At 41.1% G+C, this 18934-nt stretch overlaps 1 protein-coding gene across 1 annotated transcript in view; it reads right to left on the bottom strand.

Annotated features, from left to right (window-relative positions):
* Positions 1-18934, bottom strand: part of MYOF (myoferlin) — a 158406-nt gene that overhangs the window by 85671 nt on the left and 53801 nt on the right. The window contains 8 exon segments of the mRNA XM_020964136.2: positions 2957-3072; positions 3620-3650; positions 4906-4956; positions 5045-5107; positions 7520-7648; positions 7893-8050; positions 13317-13410; positions 15720-15828. Coding sequence (XP_020819795.1) covers positions 2957-3072; positions 3620-3650; positions 4906-4956; positions 5045-5107; positions 7520-7648; positions 7893-8050; positions 13317-13410; positions 15720-15828 — 751 coding nt within the window.

The raw sequence follows: 18934 nt of genomic DNA, 5'->3' as shown, positions 1-18934 counted from the left end.
TCAGAAATGACTGAAAAGTGCTTTTCTATGGAAAGAAGTTGCTAGAAATTTTGTGCTAACTGGGCTTCTGAAATAATTGGGGTGTTTGAAGGCTTTGGGAGGGATGGTTTAGTACCTGTTAGGAAACTGTGGAAACTCTCTTTACTGATATAGACCATAGAATCATACATCTAGAGCTAAAAGTTTATCTTAGAAACTATCCAATACCATCCCTTCATTTTACTGATGAGGAAACTGAAACCCCGGGAGATGAAGTGATTTGCCCAGGGTCATACAGACAGCAAGTAGCAGGTGTGGGATCTGAAGTGAGGTCTTCTAACCGGGGACCCAGAGCACTTTCCATTTTCCTCTCCATTTGTAACATTAGGAAGGACAGAGAGGTTCAGTGACTTGTCCATAGCCATGCAGATAGTATTTGTCAGAGGCAGGACCCGAACTAGCTTCCCTAACTCCAGTGAGAGCCCTCTGGAATCAACATGCCATGCTGCCTCTCCAGAATTAGTTGTGGGACACATAACAGTTCAGAGGTAGGCAATTACCCCCTCTCCCTCTTACCCTCCAGGACTTGCTTGAACTGGGTGTGGCTCAGCCTAGGTAGGTCCCAGGCTTCAGAGTGTACAACATCCCTCCAGAAACACCAAAGCCATGGAAGATCCACCTTGCATCTGGGTGGTTTCCTCCCCACTGTGTAGAGGAGGACTTATTATCCTTTTATTTATTTTGATAAATATTTCCCAATTGTACTTTAATCTGTCTTGAGCCACACTCAAGAGTATTACTGAGACCTAGGTGTCCCCCAGTGGAGTACCATGTACCCCACTGTGGTTATGGCCCTGGTAAGTAATCCTTGAAAATATTCATCTTTCCTTAGTCTTAGGGTTTAAGAGATATTAGGCAGAAGCCAGGAACGCCCTACATACCACTGCTCTAAAAAACATAATTTCTTAGTAACCTCATCAATACAGTGTCTTCAGCCCCTATCATGATGTCATGAAATCACCATTACGGTCAGCCAAATCCTAAGATTTTTCTTAGGAATTCGAGACAGTCTCTCAGATCTCATTGGACATGACTTCTTTAAAGCTTTTGACTCTTGGCCAGCCCCTCCTCTGGGACTCTCTCCTTCCTAGGTCACTGACAGTTTGTCCTCAGCCTCCTTTGCTGGGCCATCCTTGGCATCTGCCAAAGGTCAATCCTTCCCTCTCTCCTCTCTCAGTTGGTGATCTCATCAATTGAACTATGTGTTCAATTATCATCTCTATGCAGAGGAGTCCCAAGCCTCACCCTAACTTCTACCCTGAATATTACTGCTACATCACCAACTAATTGCCTGCAAGTAATCTTCACTTGGATGTCCATCCCAGAGGCATCCTTAAACTCAACATTTTCAAAACCATATGTGTTCCTCCAACTTTCCTATTTTAAATGACCATTGTTTTGATCACCCAAGGTCACATCCTTGGAAGCATCCTTAACCCTTCGCCTTCTCTCATCCTGCATAACTTATCTCTCATCCTGCATAACTTATCAGTTGCCAAGTCATACAAATTCTATTTTTGCATCCATCACCTTTGCTCTATGCAAATATGTATGTATTTGTAAATATGTAAATGTGTATGTAAAATGCCCTCAGCAATAGCCTGCTAATTCATCTCCCTGAATCCAGTCTCTCCTATCTCTTATCCACTTCCCAAAAAGATGGCAAATTCCTATTCTTTTTTTGGGGGGGGGTAAGGAAATTGGGGTTAAGTGAGTTGCCCAGGGTCACACAGCTAGTAAGTGTCAAGCATCTGGTCTGAGACTGAATTTGAACTCAGGTCCTCCTGACTCCAGGGTCAGTGCTCTATCCACTGTGCCACCTAGCTGCCCCCCAAATTCCTATTCTTAAAACATAGATCTAACCATGTCAATACCTACTCCCTTCAAAAATCTTTATGGCATAAAATTTGCTGCTGATATAAAACACAAAATCCTCAGCCTGGTATATACCCTTTACAATATGGCTCCCGCCTTCTTTTCCAATGTTATTTCATATTCTTCTCCTTCCACACTTTCTCTGTTCCAGTACATACACTACACATATTCCATCACTCTTCTCCATGCTTTTGTATGAGCTGTTCCCCAGGCCTGGAAGGCACTCACTCTTCACCTCCATCTCTTTAAATCTCTAGCTTTCTTTTGAGCATTATTCAAATACTGCCTCCTTCACAAGTCTTTCCTAATTAATAATTTCATTGTTAATACCCTCTTCATTTTGAAATTACTACATACCATTTTGTATTTACTTATCTAGAGGAGGAGTGTGTTGTATCCCTTAAGTAGAATGTAAATTTCTTGAGGACAGGGACTGTTTGGTTTTTGTCTTTATTTTATTGTTTTCCTTTTGTTCAGTGACTAGTATCACTGGCTGGATCATAGTAGGTGCTTAATAAATGTTGGTTGAATTGGATTGCTAGGAACCACAATGTCATTTAGCTCAAGGACGACTTTTCATGGAGCCTAACATCACTAGGCAGGAAAATGCTTGCATGTGCAGAGGAAACGTATGGGTGAGAATGGCAATAAATTGTGTGATGTGGGGAAGCACTGTATAGTCATTGGAGCACTACACTTTGATTCTGAAAGACCTTGGTTCAAAGCCTGCCCCAAATAATTAGGCAGCCCCAGGCAGGTCACTATCCTTTCTGGACCTTAGGTGCTCATCTACAAAATAAAGGGGATGGAGTGGATGACCTCTAAGATCCCTTCCAGGCCTAAATCAAGGATCCAATGATCTTACTCTATTACAGCTCTCTTTCCTTGGCTCCAGAGCATCAATCTACTGACATGTCAATTGCTTTCAAATAAGAGCTATCCTAAGCACTGACTCACTCCTTCACTGCCCACTTGCTTAGTTTATGACCATCCTCACTTGTGGAAAATAAGAAAAGTAGAACCTTTCTTCAGAAGCACTTACTGGGGGTTCATCTCCCGTTCCAAGGACAAACATGCTGACTTTCATGTAACCTTTAGCACCAGCACTCGTATCTTCGGGGTCATTTAGAAGAAGCCATTTTCTCATGACAGCATGACCTAAAAACAAGAGGGGATGAAATGGAATCCCCTTCTGAGCAAGGAGAAGTTAAAGGAATGGGGTTTAAGACTGTTAGAGAAAAAAATAAACAATTAAGGGAGTTTGCTCCTCATCCCACAAAACTTCCTCAGCTCTTCCTCAAACAGTTGGTTGCCATTATGGGAGTGCCAAATCTCCCTGGCCCCAAACAAGTCCCTGCAGAAATACCAGAATGGTCCCTTGCTTCCCGTTCTGGTCTGGGTCTGATAAGGCTTCCAGAGGTGTCTAATCTAACTGCTCTTGTAAATTTGTCAAGGTAAGGTCAAAATACCCACTCCAAATGAATTTCTGCTCACATATGTTGAGAAACTCTGAGGTTTTTTTTTTGAAACTCTGAGTTTTTCCAACAGTGCATAACCATTCAAACTCCAGCATATTTATTCAGATGACTCTAAGGCCCTTTTGATGGACTTTTTTTTCTTTTGCTTTATAGGCCCTTAACAAAGATGCCTTATTTGAAGGAAAAGTGAGGTATCCAGGATTCAAGATAATGAAGATATTACTTACCAGGTTCATCATAAATGTAACCAACATCGATCTAGGGGAAAAAAAAGATTTTAAGCACTTTAAATTATTTTGAAATTAATCTTAAGAAACTTGTTCCCCTTCTTACGTTTAATCAGAAAATCCAGGAAGTAAAAGAGGGAGCAGGGATTGTCTAGAACACCTTCCTACCCCATGAAGAAACCTCCTTTATATCAGCCTCAAGAGATGGTCATCCAGCCTCTTCTTGAACATATCCTGTGACAGAGAGCTCATTACCTAGTGAGATAGCCTGGTTTGGTTTGCCTATCTCATGACACCTGCCCAACCTCTACTGGAAGGTTGACAATAAATATTACCATGGAAAGATGTAATAAAAGAGGCAGCAGGATGGGCTTTCTCACTGACCTAGAAGCATTTCACTGACTCATTACTGCCCATTCAATGGCTTTAATGCATAGAGGCCAACAGAGGTGATAAGTCCTGTGTGGTGATTGAAATTTAACAAAAGGATAAACTGAGGCAATTCTCTATGCAAGATAACATTTATTAGCAAAGGCACGCTACCTGGCAAGAAATGGGCCAATGGATTGCCTCCATTTATGCCAAAGGCCCTAAGCAAAAGGATAGTTCCCCTTATATGGGTTTAGGGGGAATACAGAACAAAAAACATAACAGCGTAGGAGACACAGTATGGTTAAGGACAGCATACTGGTTACAGAGCTGAGGTGTAGGGAATGGGGGCTAGGAACAAACTCCCTCCTTCCCTCCTGAGAGTCCAGGTGCAAGATAATAAACCAAACATCCTTGAAGGATAGGTTGGTGGTATAAAGATATTAGGCCCAACTCCCTTGTGTTCATACACACACATCAGCTAAATTCCAAGAATAGATCAGGGATTAGCAGGAGAGCTGTATTTCTAAATTAACTCCTTACAGGCCAGTTGGATTCTGAACTAATTTCAGAGATGAAGAACCATGACTTATACAATTACAGGACAAAGCAGTGGTAGGACAAAAAATGATACAGGATCAATCTTGATCTTCTCAGGTAGGTATACATCTTGTTTCTGTAGCCCTCTCTAAGTTCCATACTTCACTACTAACCAAGACGTAGGAATACAGGGTCTCTGCTGATATCCCTCCCCTGGCACCATTACATCTCACCTTCAGAGAAGGTCATGATGCCAGGGTAGAATGACTTTGAGACTCACTGAGAGGGGGCAAACTGAGATGGGGCAAAGAATCAGTTTCTCCTTTGGGATTCTGTACAGCACTGAAGTGAGATGAAAGTATTCTCTTGGTACCCACCTTAAATTCCCCCATCAGACAGTCTGCTCTCAAAGAATGGGAATCATAAACCTGGAAGAGAGAAAAATGCCCAAGATCATACAAACTTTGTGTGACACTGACTGATCTGTGGCCTGTGAATGCCCTTGGTTTTTCTTACCCGAATGCTTATTGTCTCATCAACCAATTCTTGAGGGGTCATGTGGACATTGTAGAAAAATAACTGTTAAGACAAAAAATAAGGGAAAAAAAGAATTTCAGCTATATAGTAAGGCACAAGGAGAAAAAAAGAGCTAAGTAATTAACTGAGCCATGTATTTAGTCATATTAAGTTGTTCATTTGGGCCAGATAGACACTCACTCAGCTCTTTAAGACTGTAAGTTGCAGAGAAGGTATCAATCTAAAGTTCCCTATGCCAAAGAAATCACAGCCCCAGTTCCTATCCATCCTCTATCCTACATACTGACAGTGAAATGACTTAATAATACTTGACACTTATATCACACTTTAAGGCTTGCAAAGTACTTCACATACATTATCTCATTTGAGCTTCACAACTCTGTGAGACAGAAATTACAGATAGTATTATCTCCATTCCATAGAAAAATAAATTGAGGCTTAGAGAGGTAAGAGATTTGCCCATAGCCACACAGCTAGGATCCTTGAGGGGCAACACTCAAACCCAGGTTCTTCTGATTCCTAGGCCAGTCTTTTTCTTTCTTTTTCTTTTCTTTTCTTTTCTTTTCTTTAGGCCAGTCTTTCGTCCACTTTATCATACTGCCTCAATTGCAAACCCTAAAGGGCCATATAAATGTGCTAAGTAAATCAGAGGAAGGATTTGAAACTTGCTAACTTCAAATCTGGTGCTCCATCTACTCTGCCACACAAGTAAAACAGAGTTGAAGGTGTTGTTGTTCAGCCATTTTCAACGCTTCACGACCCCGTTTGGGATTTTCTTGACAAAGACACTGGAGTGGTTTGTCATTTCATTCTCTAGCTTGTTTTACAGGTGGAGAAACTGAGGGAAACAGGGTTAAGTGACTTGTCCAGGGTCACACAGATAATAAGTGTCTGGGGCCAGATTTGAACTCAGGGAGACAAGTCTTCTTTACTCAAGGCCTGGCACTCTATCCACTGCACCACTTAGTTGCCCCGAGTTGAGGATAATTGAGCTACTTAATTCAAACCAAACCAATGGATGTTTTAGGCAAATTGTATGTCCAAGGCTTGTGTTATCTGGAAAATATGATCAATTTCTTCCTCCATTGTGTCTACATAGACCTATATTTTGTGTCTGTTTAATCTAAAAATTAAATGAAAAGGTCCCTAAAGTCAACTCTTGTCATTGGCTGGATGAGTCTCGGTGCCCTAGAGGAACTGCTCACTTTTCATACCATACAAGCCTGCGAGGTTGCTTCTTTTAGTACTGACTCATTCTTATTTAGCATTTATTAGCTATTTTGAGGCACCTAGGTGGCACAGTGGAACACTGGACCTGGAGTCAGGAAGAACTGAGCTCAGATCTGGCCTCAGATAGTAATAGCTATGTGACCCTGGGCAAGTCACTTAACCTCTGCCTCTGTTTCTCAACTCTAAAATGAAGAAAATAATAGTTACCTCACAGAGTTGTTGTGAAGATCAAATGAGATAATATTTGTAAAATGCTTTGCAAACATTAAAGCAATGGTATTATGTAGCCTAAAATTAAACTCTAAAAAATTAATTGTTCTTTTCATATTCTTCTTTATTTCGGTACTAACGATTGATTAGTATGCCTGGGATAAAATAAATAAATGATTTGTTGAGACTAAGAATGTGTTAATCAGACTCACATCTAAAATTCTGATTCTGATTTAATCTCTTCTAGTCTCTAGATTTTTCAGTGAGTCAGTTCCTTTAAGGAATGTGAACATTCTTCTTCAGATCTTGCTAAAGTCTTAAGAATTTAGTGAAGTCAGCCTATTTTAATCAAGCTTGGATTATAAATATGTTGATATGTGTTATTATTAAGACCTATAATCTGGCCACATTTTGCCTGTCTGAAGTTATTCCCCACCATTCCTCAACACTAACCTTTACTCAATTCGAGATGGCATACATCTCACCCAAATTCACAAAAATGCTATTCCAACTTCCTGAAAAGCCCACCTCTTCCCTTCATTTAACTGTTCTCTCCATTCTTCACCCACAAGCTAAAGTCTTGCCTCTTCCATGAAGCCCAGGTGATACCTACTCACCTTGATCTCTTCTTTCTCTTTTGGCCTTTTGCCGTTATTGTCTGTTGCCCAATTAGTGCCTTGTTGTGTTATGTGTTCTTTAGCTGTCTATATTCAGCATATGACTTTAGGACATTGGTACATATAATTCTGTTACATATAATGCAATTAAATTTGTGTGTTTCTAGAAAATACTGTATAACTTGGAAGTGAAAACATCAATTCCACAGTGTTAGAAGGTTACCTAGGGCATTGAGAAGTTCAATGACTTGTCCCCAGTCCCTAGAGTATTTCTCTTAAGCAGCCCTTGAACTCAGGTTTTCCAGATTCCCAGGCCAGCAGTCTATCCTTTTTGTCATAATGTATTTTTTATAAACCTACATAAACAAGAAAGATTATTTATCTACCAACTGCTTACTTCATCAAAAAATGGATTGTTCCCTCTTTTGATTCTTGTTCGATGTGTCTGACCACAGACATGTACTTTGACCACTGGCTTGATATTATTCCCACTTAATTGACGTCCTTCGATCACTCTAACACGAATCTAGAAGAAAAGGAGGAGGAGGAGGAGGAGAAAGAAGGAGAAGAAAGAAAGAAAGTTACATCAGTTACATTTCAGTCACATCAGGCCACATGGCGAGAAAGGTTTTTTACTTAAATTTTTTTCAAGACTCCCCATTTTCTGTCCTATAAGACCATGCCCATTATATATCATGACATACGATGCTCAGTTTAGGAGCATTGTCCCACAGGACACAAAAAAGCATAGACCTCTGGCTGTTGATTACCTGGAAGTCTTGTGGCTTATTGGAAAGCATTCTCCGGGTGTTCTTTCCTTTTGTAATCCTCCGGGCCAGTTGGGATTCAGAAACATTTGCAGCTGGAGCCCGTGGGGCAACAGCTTTGAATGTAGTGTCATCGTCTCCTGTGTCTTCTTCCTCTTCTTCTAATATGTGAAAAAGTCACATGGTTAAGAGGTGAAACGACCTGGTTTGTAATAATGGGTAAAAGGATTCCTCCTTTATAAGGGCCTGAAAGTGAGCTCCCCTGATACAAACAGTTCTGCCCAGCCTCCATGTTTTTTTCTGTCTTCCTAAGAATTGGTGCACTTGTAAATGAGGCATGGAGTTAGATGAAAGCTCCCAGGAGTAACCTAGGACGCTATTTTGGGATGCTGATACTAATAAATATTTTGTGGAAGGCGATAGCTTGATGTCCTCACAGAAGTGGTAGGAAGCCAGTGTTGAAGATGAGCACAGTGCAGTCTGCACTGTGTGCAAATAGGGTTTGTCATTGGTATTTATACATTCTATGTCATAGATATTGACTTGGCTCAGAAGTTAGAAGGCATTGGTCTACTTCTAACCAGCCATGTGCCCAAGGACCAGTCACTCCACCTCCCTGTTCTTACTTGTACATACTCCCTGTTGTTACTTGTAACAAAGAATAGATTGGACTGAATGGTATCCCAAAGTCCCTTTCAGCTCTGTGATTCTGGTCATGAAACTACTACCTGCCCAACATTGTGGGCATCCATTTAAAGATAGTGTTTTCAACCTTGATAGCTCGTGATTATAGGTGGCTTCTGCACTCCTCCTCACTTTACAGTTCTACTCTAACGTCACGTCATGATGTGGAGGTGACCCAGCCTTCTCTATGTTGACTGCAGCTGATCACAACCTACTACAAAGCTGGAAAGGCTCTGACTCCAGGCACCATGCTAAAGGTAGAGGACCAGCAGAGACAGATTCAGAAAAGTTCCTTACCTTCAGTCTCTCCCACTTTGAGCCTCCAATACCCTCCAGTAGGTACCAACAAGAATTAGTATCTTCATATTACAGATGTGAAAACTGAGGCTTGGAGAGGTTAACTGGACCATGGAAAGATTCAAACCTAGGCCTTTATGATTCAAAGTCCTATACTTTATCCACCTACTAGTCACTGCTACTCTATGCTAGGATAGCCACAGCAAATCTTGAAGACCATCTGCTAATGTGTAAAGGGGTTTTGATCTACATGTTCAAAGGAGCATTCATACGTATGAAATCCCAAAGCCTGGAAGACAGCACAAGGGGGAAGATCAGAGGATTAGAGACTTAGACAGGATCTTGGAGGTCACTGAGCCCAACCTCATCATTTTAAACATAAGGAAACTGAGGCACAGAGAGACTGTGGATTGCCAAGGGTCACACAGGAAGTGTCTGAAGCTCAATTTCAACCTGGGTTTTCCTGACTCCACAGCCAGCCCTCTATGTATTATTGTACACTGCCTCTATAGCATCACTCAGTTATCTTAATGGCAGAAGCATCTGTAATTTCATTGCAACTGCCAGGCCAAAAATTTTGTTTCCCTCCTCCCTCTTGCAAATCCCTCTAGCATGTGTCATAACTAAGGCTTGGGAAGGCAGAAACCTTTTGATCTCCAGAAAACAGCTTCCTCCAGGGAAGGCCCTAGAAGGCCTTGTAATAGCTGCTTACAGGGGAATGCTACCATGAGGACGTAAGTTCCCTGGGTTCCATGAGAAAAGTGGAGAGAGAGAGAGAAGGAGAGAGAGAGAGAGAGAGAGAGAGAGAGAGAGAGAGAGAGAGAGAGAGAGAGAGAGAGAGAGAGGAAATCAGTAGGAGGCTAACTACCCCTCCCCCCACTCTTCTAACCCCGTTCCGTGTGGGACATGGTCCCCTTTTTTCTCAGCTCCCTTCTCCCCTCCCCACTTATCCCATGTACTCTCTACTACACAATGACCCTGAGAAAAGATGAGGTTTTTTTTCCCTTCAGGTCTTCTTTCTTCTCTTTCTCTCTTTTTAAAAATTTCTCTTTTAAGTGTAAACAAGGATAGAATATTCTGGGTATTGGCTGACATGTAAATGCACTTGTCTGCAGGTTTAATAGTTTTGGGCACTGCCCACAGACAGGAATCCTTACGTGGCTCCTAGCTTGTCTCAATGGCTATTGATTTGGGAGGGGACTGGGAATTCCAGGAAGCAATGAAGAGGAGAATGTTTGGCCAGGCTCCTCAAATACCAGCAGAGATGGGATTAAGTGGAAGAATTCTGTCTTTGTAAGTTTGACCATCTGGAACTTCGCACTTAGTTTTGTTTTATTTTCATCTTTCCTTCATTCCTTGGTAAAGCTTTTTAACCCTGACCCATGAGATAGTGGGGAAAGCATTGGCTCTGGTGTCAGGGGACTTGGGTGTGAATCCTGAGTCTGCCACTGTGCAAACTTGGGACTGCCCCTTCCCCTCTCCGGGCCTCTGATTGCTCTTCTGGAAAATGAGAGAGTTGGACAAGAACAGAGTTTCTTCAACAAGAGTTCCTGAACTATTACAAAAAATACTTTGATAACTATTTCAATATAATCAGTTTCCTTTGTAATTCTAATATTTTGCTTTATGCATTTTAAAATACACTATTCTGAGAATGGGACCACAGACTTTACCAGACTGCCAAAGCTATGACACAAAAAAAAGATTTAGAATCCCTGGATTATAAAACAATTCCAAAGGACTCATGATGAAAAATGTTATCCACATAGAAAGAAAGAACTGACGGAATCTGAATGCAGATCAAAGCATAATATTTTCACTTTTGTGTGTGTGTGTGTGTGCGTTTTTCTTTTGGTCTGTTTCTCCTTTTACAACATTGCTAATATAGAAAAATGTTAAAAATAAAAACCCTTGGATTAGATGATTTTAAGGGCCCTTGCAGCTCTAAATCCTTCGAGGTTTATTTACCTCTATGGGATCTGTCTCAGCTACAGAGATAGGACAAGTCATCCTAGGCCAATTGTTTTTAAATTTTTTGATCTCAGGAAACCTTTACACTCTTAAAAATTATAGAAGACCCTGATCTCACTCCCTGACAATTGTCTGGCCCTATTCACTTGGAAGAGTCGATGGAAGCAGCTTTTAAAATAAAACAAGCATGCAGAAGCTGACAGTGGGGAGTCTCTCCTCCCCTCTCCAAGTCTGACCAGGAAGTCAGTGACTACACCCAAGGAGTGGAGAAGGCAAAGAGGTTCCTCTGTTCTTTTTAAGGTAATCTGGTTCAGAGGATTATAGATTCTGAGATAAAAGGGACAAGAGAGATGATCTAGTCCAGGGATTCTTAACTTTTTTCGTGTCATAGACCCCCTTGGCAATCTGTTGAAGCCCATGGACTCCTTGTCAAAATCATGCTTTTACAAGCAAAAAATAATTTAAAAATGTTTTAAATTCACAGACTCTAGGTTAAGAACCTAATCTATTCCAACTTCCTCATTTTATAGCTCAAGGAACAGGATCATGAGATTCTAGAATGTTCTAGATGGAAAAGACAATAGAAATCATATAATGTAGCCAGCCCTCTCATTTTACAGATGAGGAATCAGTAGCTAGTAGGAGTCAGGCTTTGAACCAAGATTTTTCTGTGATGTCTGTTGCCAGTATGACAGAAAGCACAGAGGCTTCATAAGAGGGGTTATTATAGCCTCCAGATAACCCACACCCGTGTCCTGCCCCTTTGGGCAGCCAGGGTCCTGAATGGAAGTGGATTGTGTCTTATGAACATCTGGTTCTTTATCATTAACTTTGCCAACCTGGTAAAACTGCCCCTCAGATCCAGGAAAAGGGGTAGCAGGGAAAAGAGTCCCTTCCCTATTCTCGGATTCTTGGAGAAGCCAAGGACAAAGGGAGGAAAAAAGATGGACTGTAATGTCTAGCAGTGCTAAATGAACAGACACTCAATAAATATTTGTCTTGCTGGAGTGAGGCAGGTAATAAAAGGAGAGAAACCAGGTTCAGGCAGCAGTGGGTTGGCCACAATGCTGTTATCCAACCGCTCCACTCAGATATCATGGAAGAGGAGCATTCAGGGGAAGAAAAAGCTTGAGCTATTTCTGCTGCTTCCTAACATGAAAGCAAAGACACATTTTAGCAGGAAATTCACCCTTAAAGTGACAGAAAACTATTTTGGCATCAAACAAATACTGCCCTGAAGAATGCATTTGGATCTGAACTGAGTACTTGTGGCATTGTACGCCTTGAACTTGGGTGGAAATCATCTCCCCTCCCCAATCCCAGCCCCTACATGTTCCTTACATTTTTTACATAACTCCTTCTGGGGCCCCATTGTATAAAATGTCTGCATATGGGCCTGATCCCCAGCCTCTATTAACCACCCCCTTCTAAGAGAAGCAAGCTCACTTTCAAAATGTTCCCCGCTGTACTAACATGCCTGGGCCAGTTAGCTCAGTGGGTTAGAGCTTAGTGCCAGTGAGAACAGGGTGTGGATTTGATCGCCAGAAAGTTAACTTCACACAGGACCTCACAAGAGCCCACGATCCAAAGGAAGGGGGTGGTGATGTCTGTGTGAGTGTGGATGACTCAGCATGACCCCATCCCTACTTCTGGAAAGAACAATCTAAAACACGTGTTCTTCCAAAGGTGTTATCTATTTAGAGAAAAGATGGCATAATAGTTGTGAGCCTACTAGCCTATATCTAGCAATCAGAGTGCCTGGGACAAGCTTCACAAAATGTGCCTTTAAATCAGTGTTTTAAGCATAGCTACTTACTGGGGGAAAGTAACTCCAGGATATAAGGTCTTGTGGGGCAGAGTCCCAGGGATACTTCAAGGTCATTGATCATCTAACCCTACACTTCTGCCTCCTAGACTCCCTCCCACCCCCACTTTTCAAAAATAGGTAGCCCCTTCCAGCATAAGACAGGCCTAGTAACTGATGTTAAAAAGGATTGTCAATGAGGATAGAAAAATGTATTCACCAACCAGGCAATTGTCTCTGTATTAAGCTTAACACTGTACTTACTAGGCATTGTGGAAGATATGAAAAAGTATAACACAGGGTTTTTGCCCTCAAAGAACTTAAGTCTGATTGGGAAGCCAAGATTAACATTCATGAAATAGATGGCAAATGATGCAGGATAATACAGAGAAGCAGTATGGAAGAGGCTCAGATGTCAGAAGACCTGGGTTCTAATCCCAGATACATAACCAACTAAGCTGAGTAACCTTGACCTCAACCTCTCTGAACCTAGTTCCTATTATCTCCTATAAGATAGGGATGATAACACCTGGCTTGACTTATGTAGGTGGCTGTGAGAATCAAATGAAATATTCTATGAGAAAATGATGGAAACTGTTACATGCTACATGACTCTAAGGAATTGCTCTCGTTTCACATTTTCAATAACAGCAGATAAAAATGGAGCTTACCTCCAGTGCCTTCCACATTGGTCCTGCCTGGGTCATTTGAATTTGTAGCCACCGCTGCTGGCGGATCATAGCCGACCACCAGATCGATTGTGGCCTGAGAGGAAATAAATAATGGCAGAGTCAATGCATCTGTAGGGCACTTTGGAGCTTTTGAATGAATGCATTTCCTTTCCTGAAATCTATGGAGAGGCTGTAGGCATCTACATGGCAGGAGCAGTATTTTTCAAGAAAGAGGAGATAGCCAGGGAAAGGAGGACATATCTCATATACGATGGGCAGTCTTCCCAATTGAAAGAGAAGTCCCAAGCTCATTAATTCTAAAGGACAGGGGAGCCAGAAGAACCAGAGGAATGAGAGTCAAATGTTCACATAGCCAAAGGGGGTTGCTGTTGCTAAGGAGTCAATAGGGGATGAATGAATGGTAACATTGTCCTGTAAACTAGAAATAGTGGGAATAGGCAAGCATGAATGAACTTGTCATGACTGTCAGCCCAGATTGCATTTATCTTTTAGCAAGGCTCAGATATAATGGAACATAAGCTGAAAAGTCAATGATGGGAGTGATCCAGAGCCAAGCATGACAGAAGGACACAATTTCATGTGCATTCCTTGGATATTATGTGATCTTACCCAACAAGCAGTGTTTCTAGATAAGATTTCTATCGTAGCAATGGCTTACTGTAACCTACTCATCCAATGAGATACATGCTGTGAAATCAGATTGAGCTCATCTACAAATACCATAAGGAAAGGTTATCATGTGTATCCAAAAGCAGTGTAAATTGCTAAAGAATGTTGGGGATCTGTAAGGATGTAGAGGGCCACAGGCTGTTCATGAGGTCTCACTGATGGGCGGAGGCCCCTCTCGGGTGACTGATCTATGAGCAAAGATCACCTGGCTCGGTGCTCCATTCTATGGATCTTTAACAATTTTTAACTCCCCTAGTTATTGTATTGTCATTAGCAGTTTCTCTGGGATTGGAGTCAGATAAGTGCACAGGATGTGCATGCACTGTCCTTAGCACAGCATGAGCTCTACATCATTGTAACTTGATAAGAAGTTCCTGTTACTTTACTACTTAAGTGAATGCTTTGCAAAAATTAAATGGAGTTGCTTCCATCTTGTCTCCCACCTCATCAATGCACATTCGAGATAGAAGGTTAAGCTGGCCTTATCCCTTCAAAGTTAGTATAGGATCCTGCTTGTGGTGAGCTGAATTAGTTGTGCACAACAAAAGAATGCTCTGAGTTGTGTCAAATATACAGGGATAAGCATATCCCTGAAAAGATAAACAAATCCCCATGTGGATATGCATACACAGATATAACCTCATATAGGATCTTCTCATTATAAAGAATCATAATTCAGATTTATGGAATTTGTAAACCAATTAATTGATTATATTGATAATTTATTCTGAAACCAACCTATGGTCGGACCTTGCCAATCTTGCCCAACATTACTAGCCCCTTACCCACCACCTCACCTATTAGACTAGAAAGTCCTTGAGGACAGGAACTATCTTTTGCCTCTTTTTGTATCCCCAGAATTTAGCACAGAGCCTAGCCTGTAGTAGACATCTAATAAATGTTGGTTGATTGATTGATTGATTGATCCCAATGGAGTTACTACAAGACCTGGAACCCAAAGGCCTTGGGAATAGCAATGACTTACAGACCACTAGCTCTGCTTCCAACCTAGGCTTGACAGCCATCATTGAAGGAAGAAATTAGTGTGAAGAGTGGGCCTGCCTTCCTCAATGACACCAACCCCAATTGTTAACAAACAGTCACTGACAGACAGGTAAGCCCAAGAGCCCCAAAATGGCAGCACACTCCTTCCCCCTAGTCCCATTCCTGCCATCAGCCCAGCCCTCACAGCCCTCCTTGATGATGCAGCCAGGCAACTGCTCTTGCAGGTTCTGTAGCCCCTGCCTCCTTAACAGCCACAGTGATTGAAGAGCTAGAAAAGAAAGTTTTTGCCACCAAAGTCCTGGGCACTGTCAAATGGTTCAACATCAGAAACTGATGTGATTTAATTAGTGGAAATGACATTAAAGAAGATGCCTTACCATGTGCTTTGCTGCTGTACTCTAAGGACCAGGGGACCTTTCCATCTGACTTGGAGCTGACACCTTCGGTGCCTCCCCCATTAGAAGGTGAATTCATTTGGAGCAGGGACTATCTTGCTTTTCTATCTATCCTCAGTACTTGGCATGGTGCTTTGCACACAGTTAGAATTTAATAAATGGTTTTTCATTCATTCATCTTGGAGAAATGTTTTTGCTTTATATGTAACAGACATGCTGTTGTAACACACCATCGCTGCACATATTTCTTATATAAAAGCTTTCATATGAACATTGGATATGAATGATCTCTGTTAAGGGGGAAATCACTTACCCCAGTATCTTGGCCCCTTTCATTTACCAAAGTTATGCCTTTATAAGGAAGAGATCGACTATCTCCACCTGTCAAGGCCTTCAGTGGTATTGTTGCAGAACCAATCAATCTGGGGAGGAAAGAGGAAGAAAATAGGTCATTCTGCAGAATAATAGGTCTTTCATATGAATTTACAAATTCATAATTGAAGGAAATCCATAGTTCAATTAGAAGTGCGTGAAAATGAAAATGCTCTTATTTTCTTGAGTTCAAATCCAGCCTCAGACACTTACTAGCTGTATGACCCTGGGCAAGTCACTTAACCCCAGCTGCCTCCAAAAAAAAAAAAAGAAAGAAAGAAAAGAAAAAAAGAAAACAAAGATGTATTTTTTTCCTCACCCAAATTCATGGACCCCATTGATGCCTATTTACAGATCCCATAGGAGTCTGTGGACCCCAAGTTAAGAACCTCTGCTCTAGGAGGACAAGCTATTCACCAATAATTATGATACACAATAATCCATAGTTAATAAATTAGAGAAACTCAAGTTGTTACAAAATGTATGAGGGCAGAGATGGGAGGGAGGGTTGAGGGGTCAGAGCAAGAAAGCCTTTTTGCTCCACCTTTTGTTGAAATATCCCTTTAAAATACTTCTAGTCTGATTTCCTGCCTTAAGAGGCATTGGCCACTGAATACAACTACGCTTTTCCAAAGAGTCAGGATTCTTTCAGTGTTACGAGGTGACTATTCTGAGTACTACAGAAACTGTAGGAGATTGTGCTAAATGGGGACTGACCTGGAAGATGGTTTTTTTTTGTTTTTTGTTTTTTGTTTTTTTAGGCAATTGGGGTTAAGTGACTTGCCCAGGATCACAGAGCTAGTGTTAAGTGCTTGATCTGAGGCCATATTTGAACTCAGGTCCTCCTGACTTCAGGGCCAGTACTTTATCCACTGCACCACCTAGCTGCCCCTGGAAGATGGATTTTTTAAAATAGAAATTTATTTATTTTTAGTTTTCAACATTTACTTCCACAAGATTTTGAGTTCCAAATTTTCACCCCTCTCGCCCCTCCCCCCACCCCAAGATGGCATGCATTCTGAATACCCCTTTCCCTAGTCTGCCCTCTCTTCTATCTCTCCCCCCCTTCTCTTATCCCCTTCTCCTTCTATTTTCCTGTAGGGCAGGATAGGATTCTGTTCCCCATTTCCTGTATTTATTATTTCCCAGTTGCATGTGAAAACATTTTTTTAAGTGTTTTTAAAACTTTGGGTTCCAAATTTTCTCCCTTCCTCCCTCCCCACGCACCCTCATTGAAAAGTGGAAGATGGATTTTTAAAATAAATCCCTGATAGTTGTTTCCTTGTGACTTTTTTTTTTGCCTTCAAAATAAAATATAGGAAAAGAATTCTTAATTGTGGGTTCAACTTATTTGCAGCACTAACATCAGGGGAATGATGTTCGAGTTGAGTCTACCACTCACTGACTATGTGCTCTTGAGGCAAGACAGTTAACTTCTTGGGGAGGGAGCATTATGTAAGAGGATGGGACACTGGCCTTGAAGTCAGGACAGTGGCCTTTGAAGTTAAATCTTACCTCAGATACTGAGTAATCCTAGATCAGTTACTTAGCATCTTTTTTAAAATAATAAATTTTTATTAATATCTTTTGCATTTGCATCACCAGAATTTCTCCAAGTATCTTCCTTCCCCCTCCCAGACAGCCATCCCATATCACAAATAGTATTTTTAAGAAAAAAAAGATAAAGTGGAAGAAGAAAAGAAATCAGTAAAATCTATCATCAATACATCAGAAGAGTCTGGAAATCTATGCCATGTTCCACCCTATGGACCCTTGTCTGCAAAGGCCTGGGGGAAAGAGTCTCCTCAAAGCTCTTCTTTGGAACATACTTGTGCTTTGTAATTTCACAACATTCACTTTTGATTGTTTTGTGGTGGTTGTTTTCTGCTTACATTGTTGTAGCAGCCATCATCTATAATGTTTTCTTTTTTTCTGATTCCTTCACTCTGCATCAGCCATGTCACCTCTTTGTGCCTCAATTTCCTCATTTTTTAGATGAAGAAGTTAGGGTCAGTGAACTCTGAGGTTCGTTCTAGTCTAAATCTAGGATTCTATGATTTAACGTCTCTGAGTCTGTTTTCTCATCTCTAAAACGGAAGCGGTAATACTTGCCTGCCTTGTTGTTCAGTCATGTCCAACTCTTTATGACCCCATTATGGAGTTTTCTTGGCAAAGACACTGGAGTGGTTTGCTATTTCCTTCTCCAGAGGATAAAGGCAAATAGAGATCAAGTGACTTGCCCAGGGTCACACAGCTAGCAAGTGTCAGGCCACATTTGAACTCAGGTCTATCCCTATTCCAAGCACAGTGCTCTATCCACTGAGCCCTGAAGATGCTTCTTTCTCTACCTTACGGGGCTACTATGTAGAAAGGACGCCATCAACTTTAAAGTGATGGGTAAAAGTGAGTCATTATCTATAAAATAAATAAGGAGAATGAACTCAATGATCTCTATGATCTGTTCCAACTGGAGTGTTCTATAAATATTTCAGAGGTGGAAGGACCTTAAAATATCATTTCATTCAACCCTTTCATTTTAAAGATGAGGAAACTGAGGCCCACAAAGATGCAAAAACATACCCAAATTCATACAGTTAGTGGCAGAGCTAATCCTAGCCCAGTTTTCCTAATTGCTAGACAATCCTTTCAACTATGCTATCCTGCGTAATTCTAAAGTGTACAATTCTAGAGCATTCTTGATTCTATGATTCTAATTGCATAGTATTTTATATTTATGAATCTGCATTTGTGCATTTATGTTGGGTTTTTTTTTTAATTTCACTTCCTAATTTAGATATTTCCTCTTCATTTAGATTGTAAAACCCTCCAGGTCAGAATAGATGATCCGTAAGGTCCCTCCAGGCTCTGAAATTCTAGATCAAGACTTTATACATAGTATTCTTAAGATCTCAGGCTTAGATCTGGAAGGAACTTTAAAGGTCCTCTAGTTCTGCCTCCTTTCTTTATTGAAAAAGAAACTGAGACTTAGGTTTAGTGATTTCCCCAAGGTCACACTGATAGTAAACACCTGAGGTGGGATTTGAACCCTCATCTTCCTGACTATAAGTCTACTTTCCTATCTACTCCCCCACACTGCTTCTCTATACAGTATTTACCAATTTAGGAAATTTCAGCTCAGGTTTCAAGGCCAGAGAT

This window comes from Phascolarctos cinereus, unplaced genomic scaffold (assembly GCF_003287225.1).
Source record: "Phascolarctos cinereus isolate Bilbo 61053 unplaced genomic scaffold, phaCin_HiC Scaffold_3;HRSCAF=262, whole genome shotgun sequence".
Classification (NCBI taxonomy): Eukaryota; Metazoa; Chordata; class Mammalia; order Diprotodontia; family Phascolarctidae; genus Phascolarctos; species Phascolarctos cinereus.
Note: the sequence above shows the minus strand (reverse complement) of the source record. Positions and strands in the feature narration are given on the sequence as shown.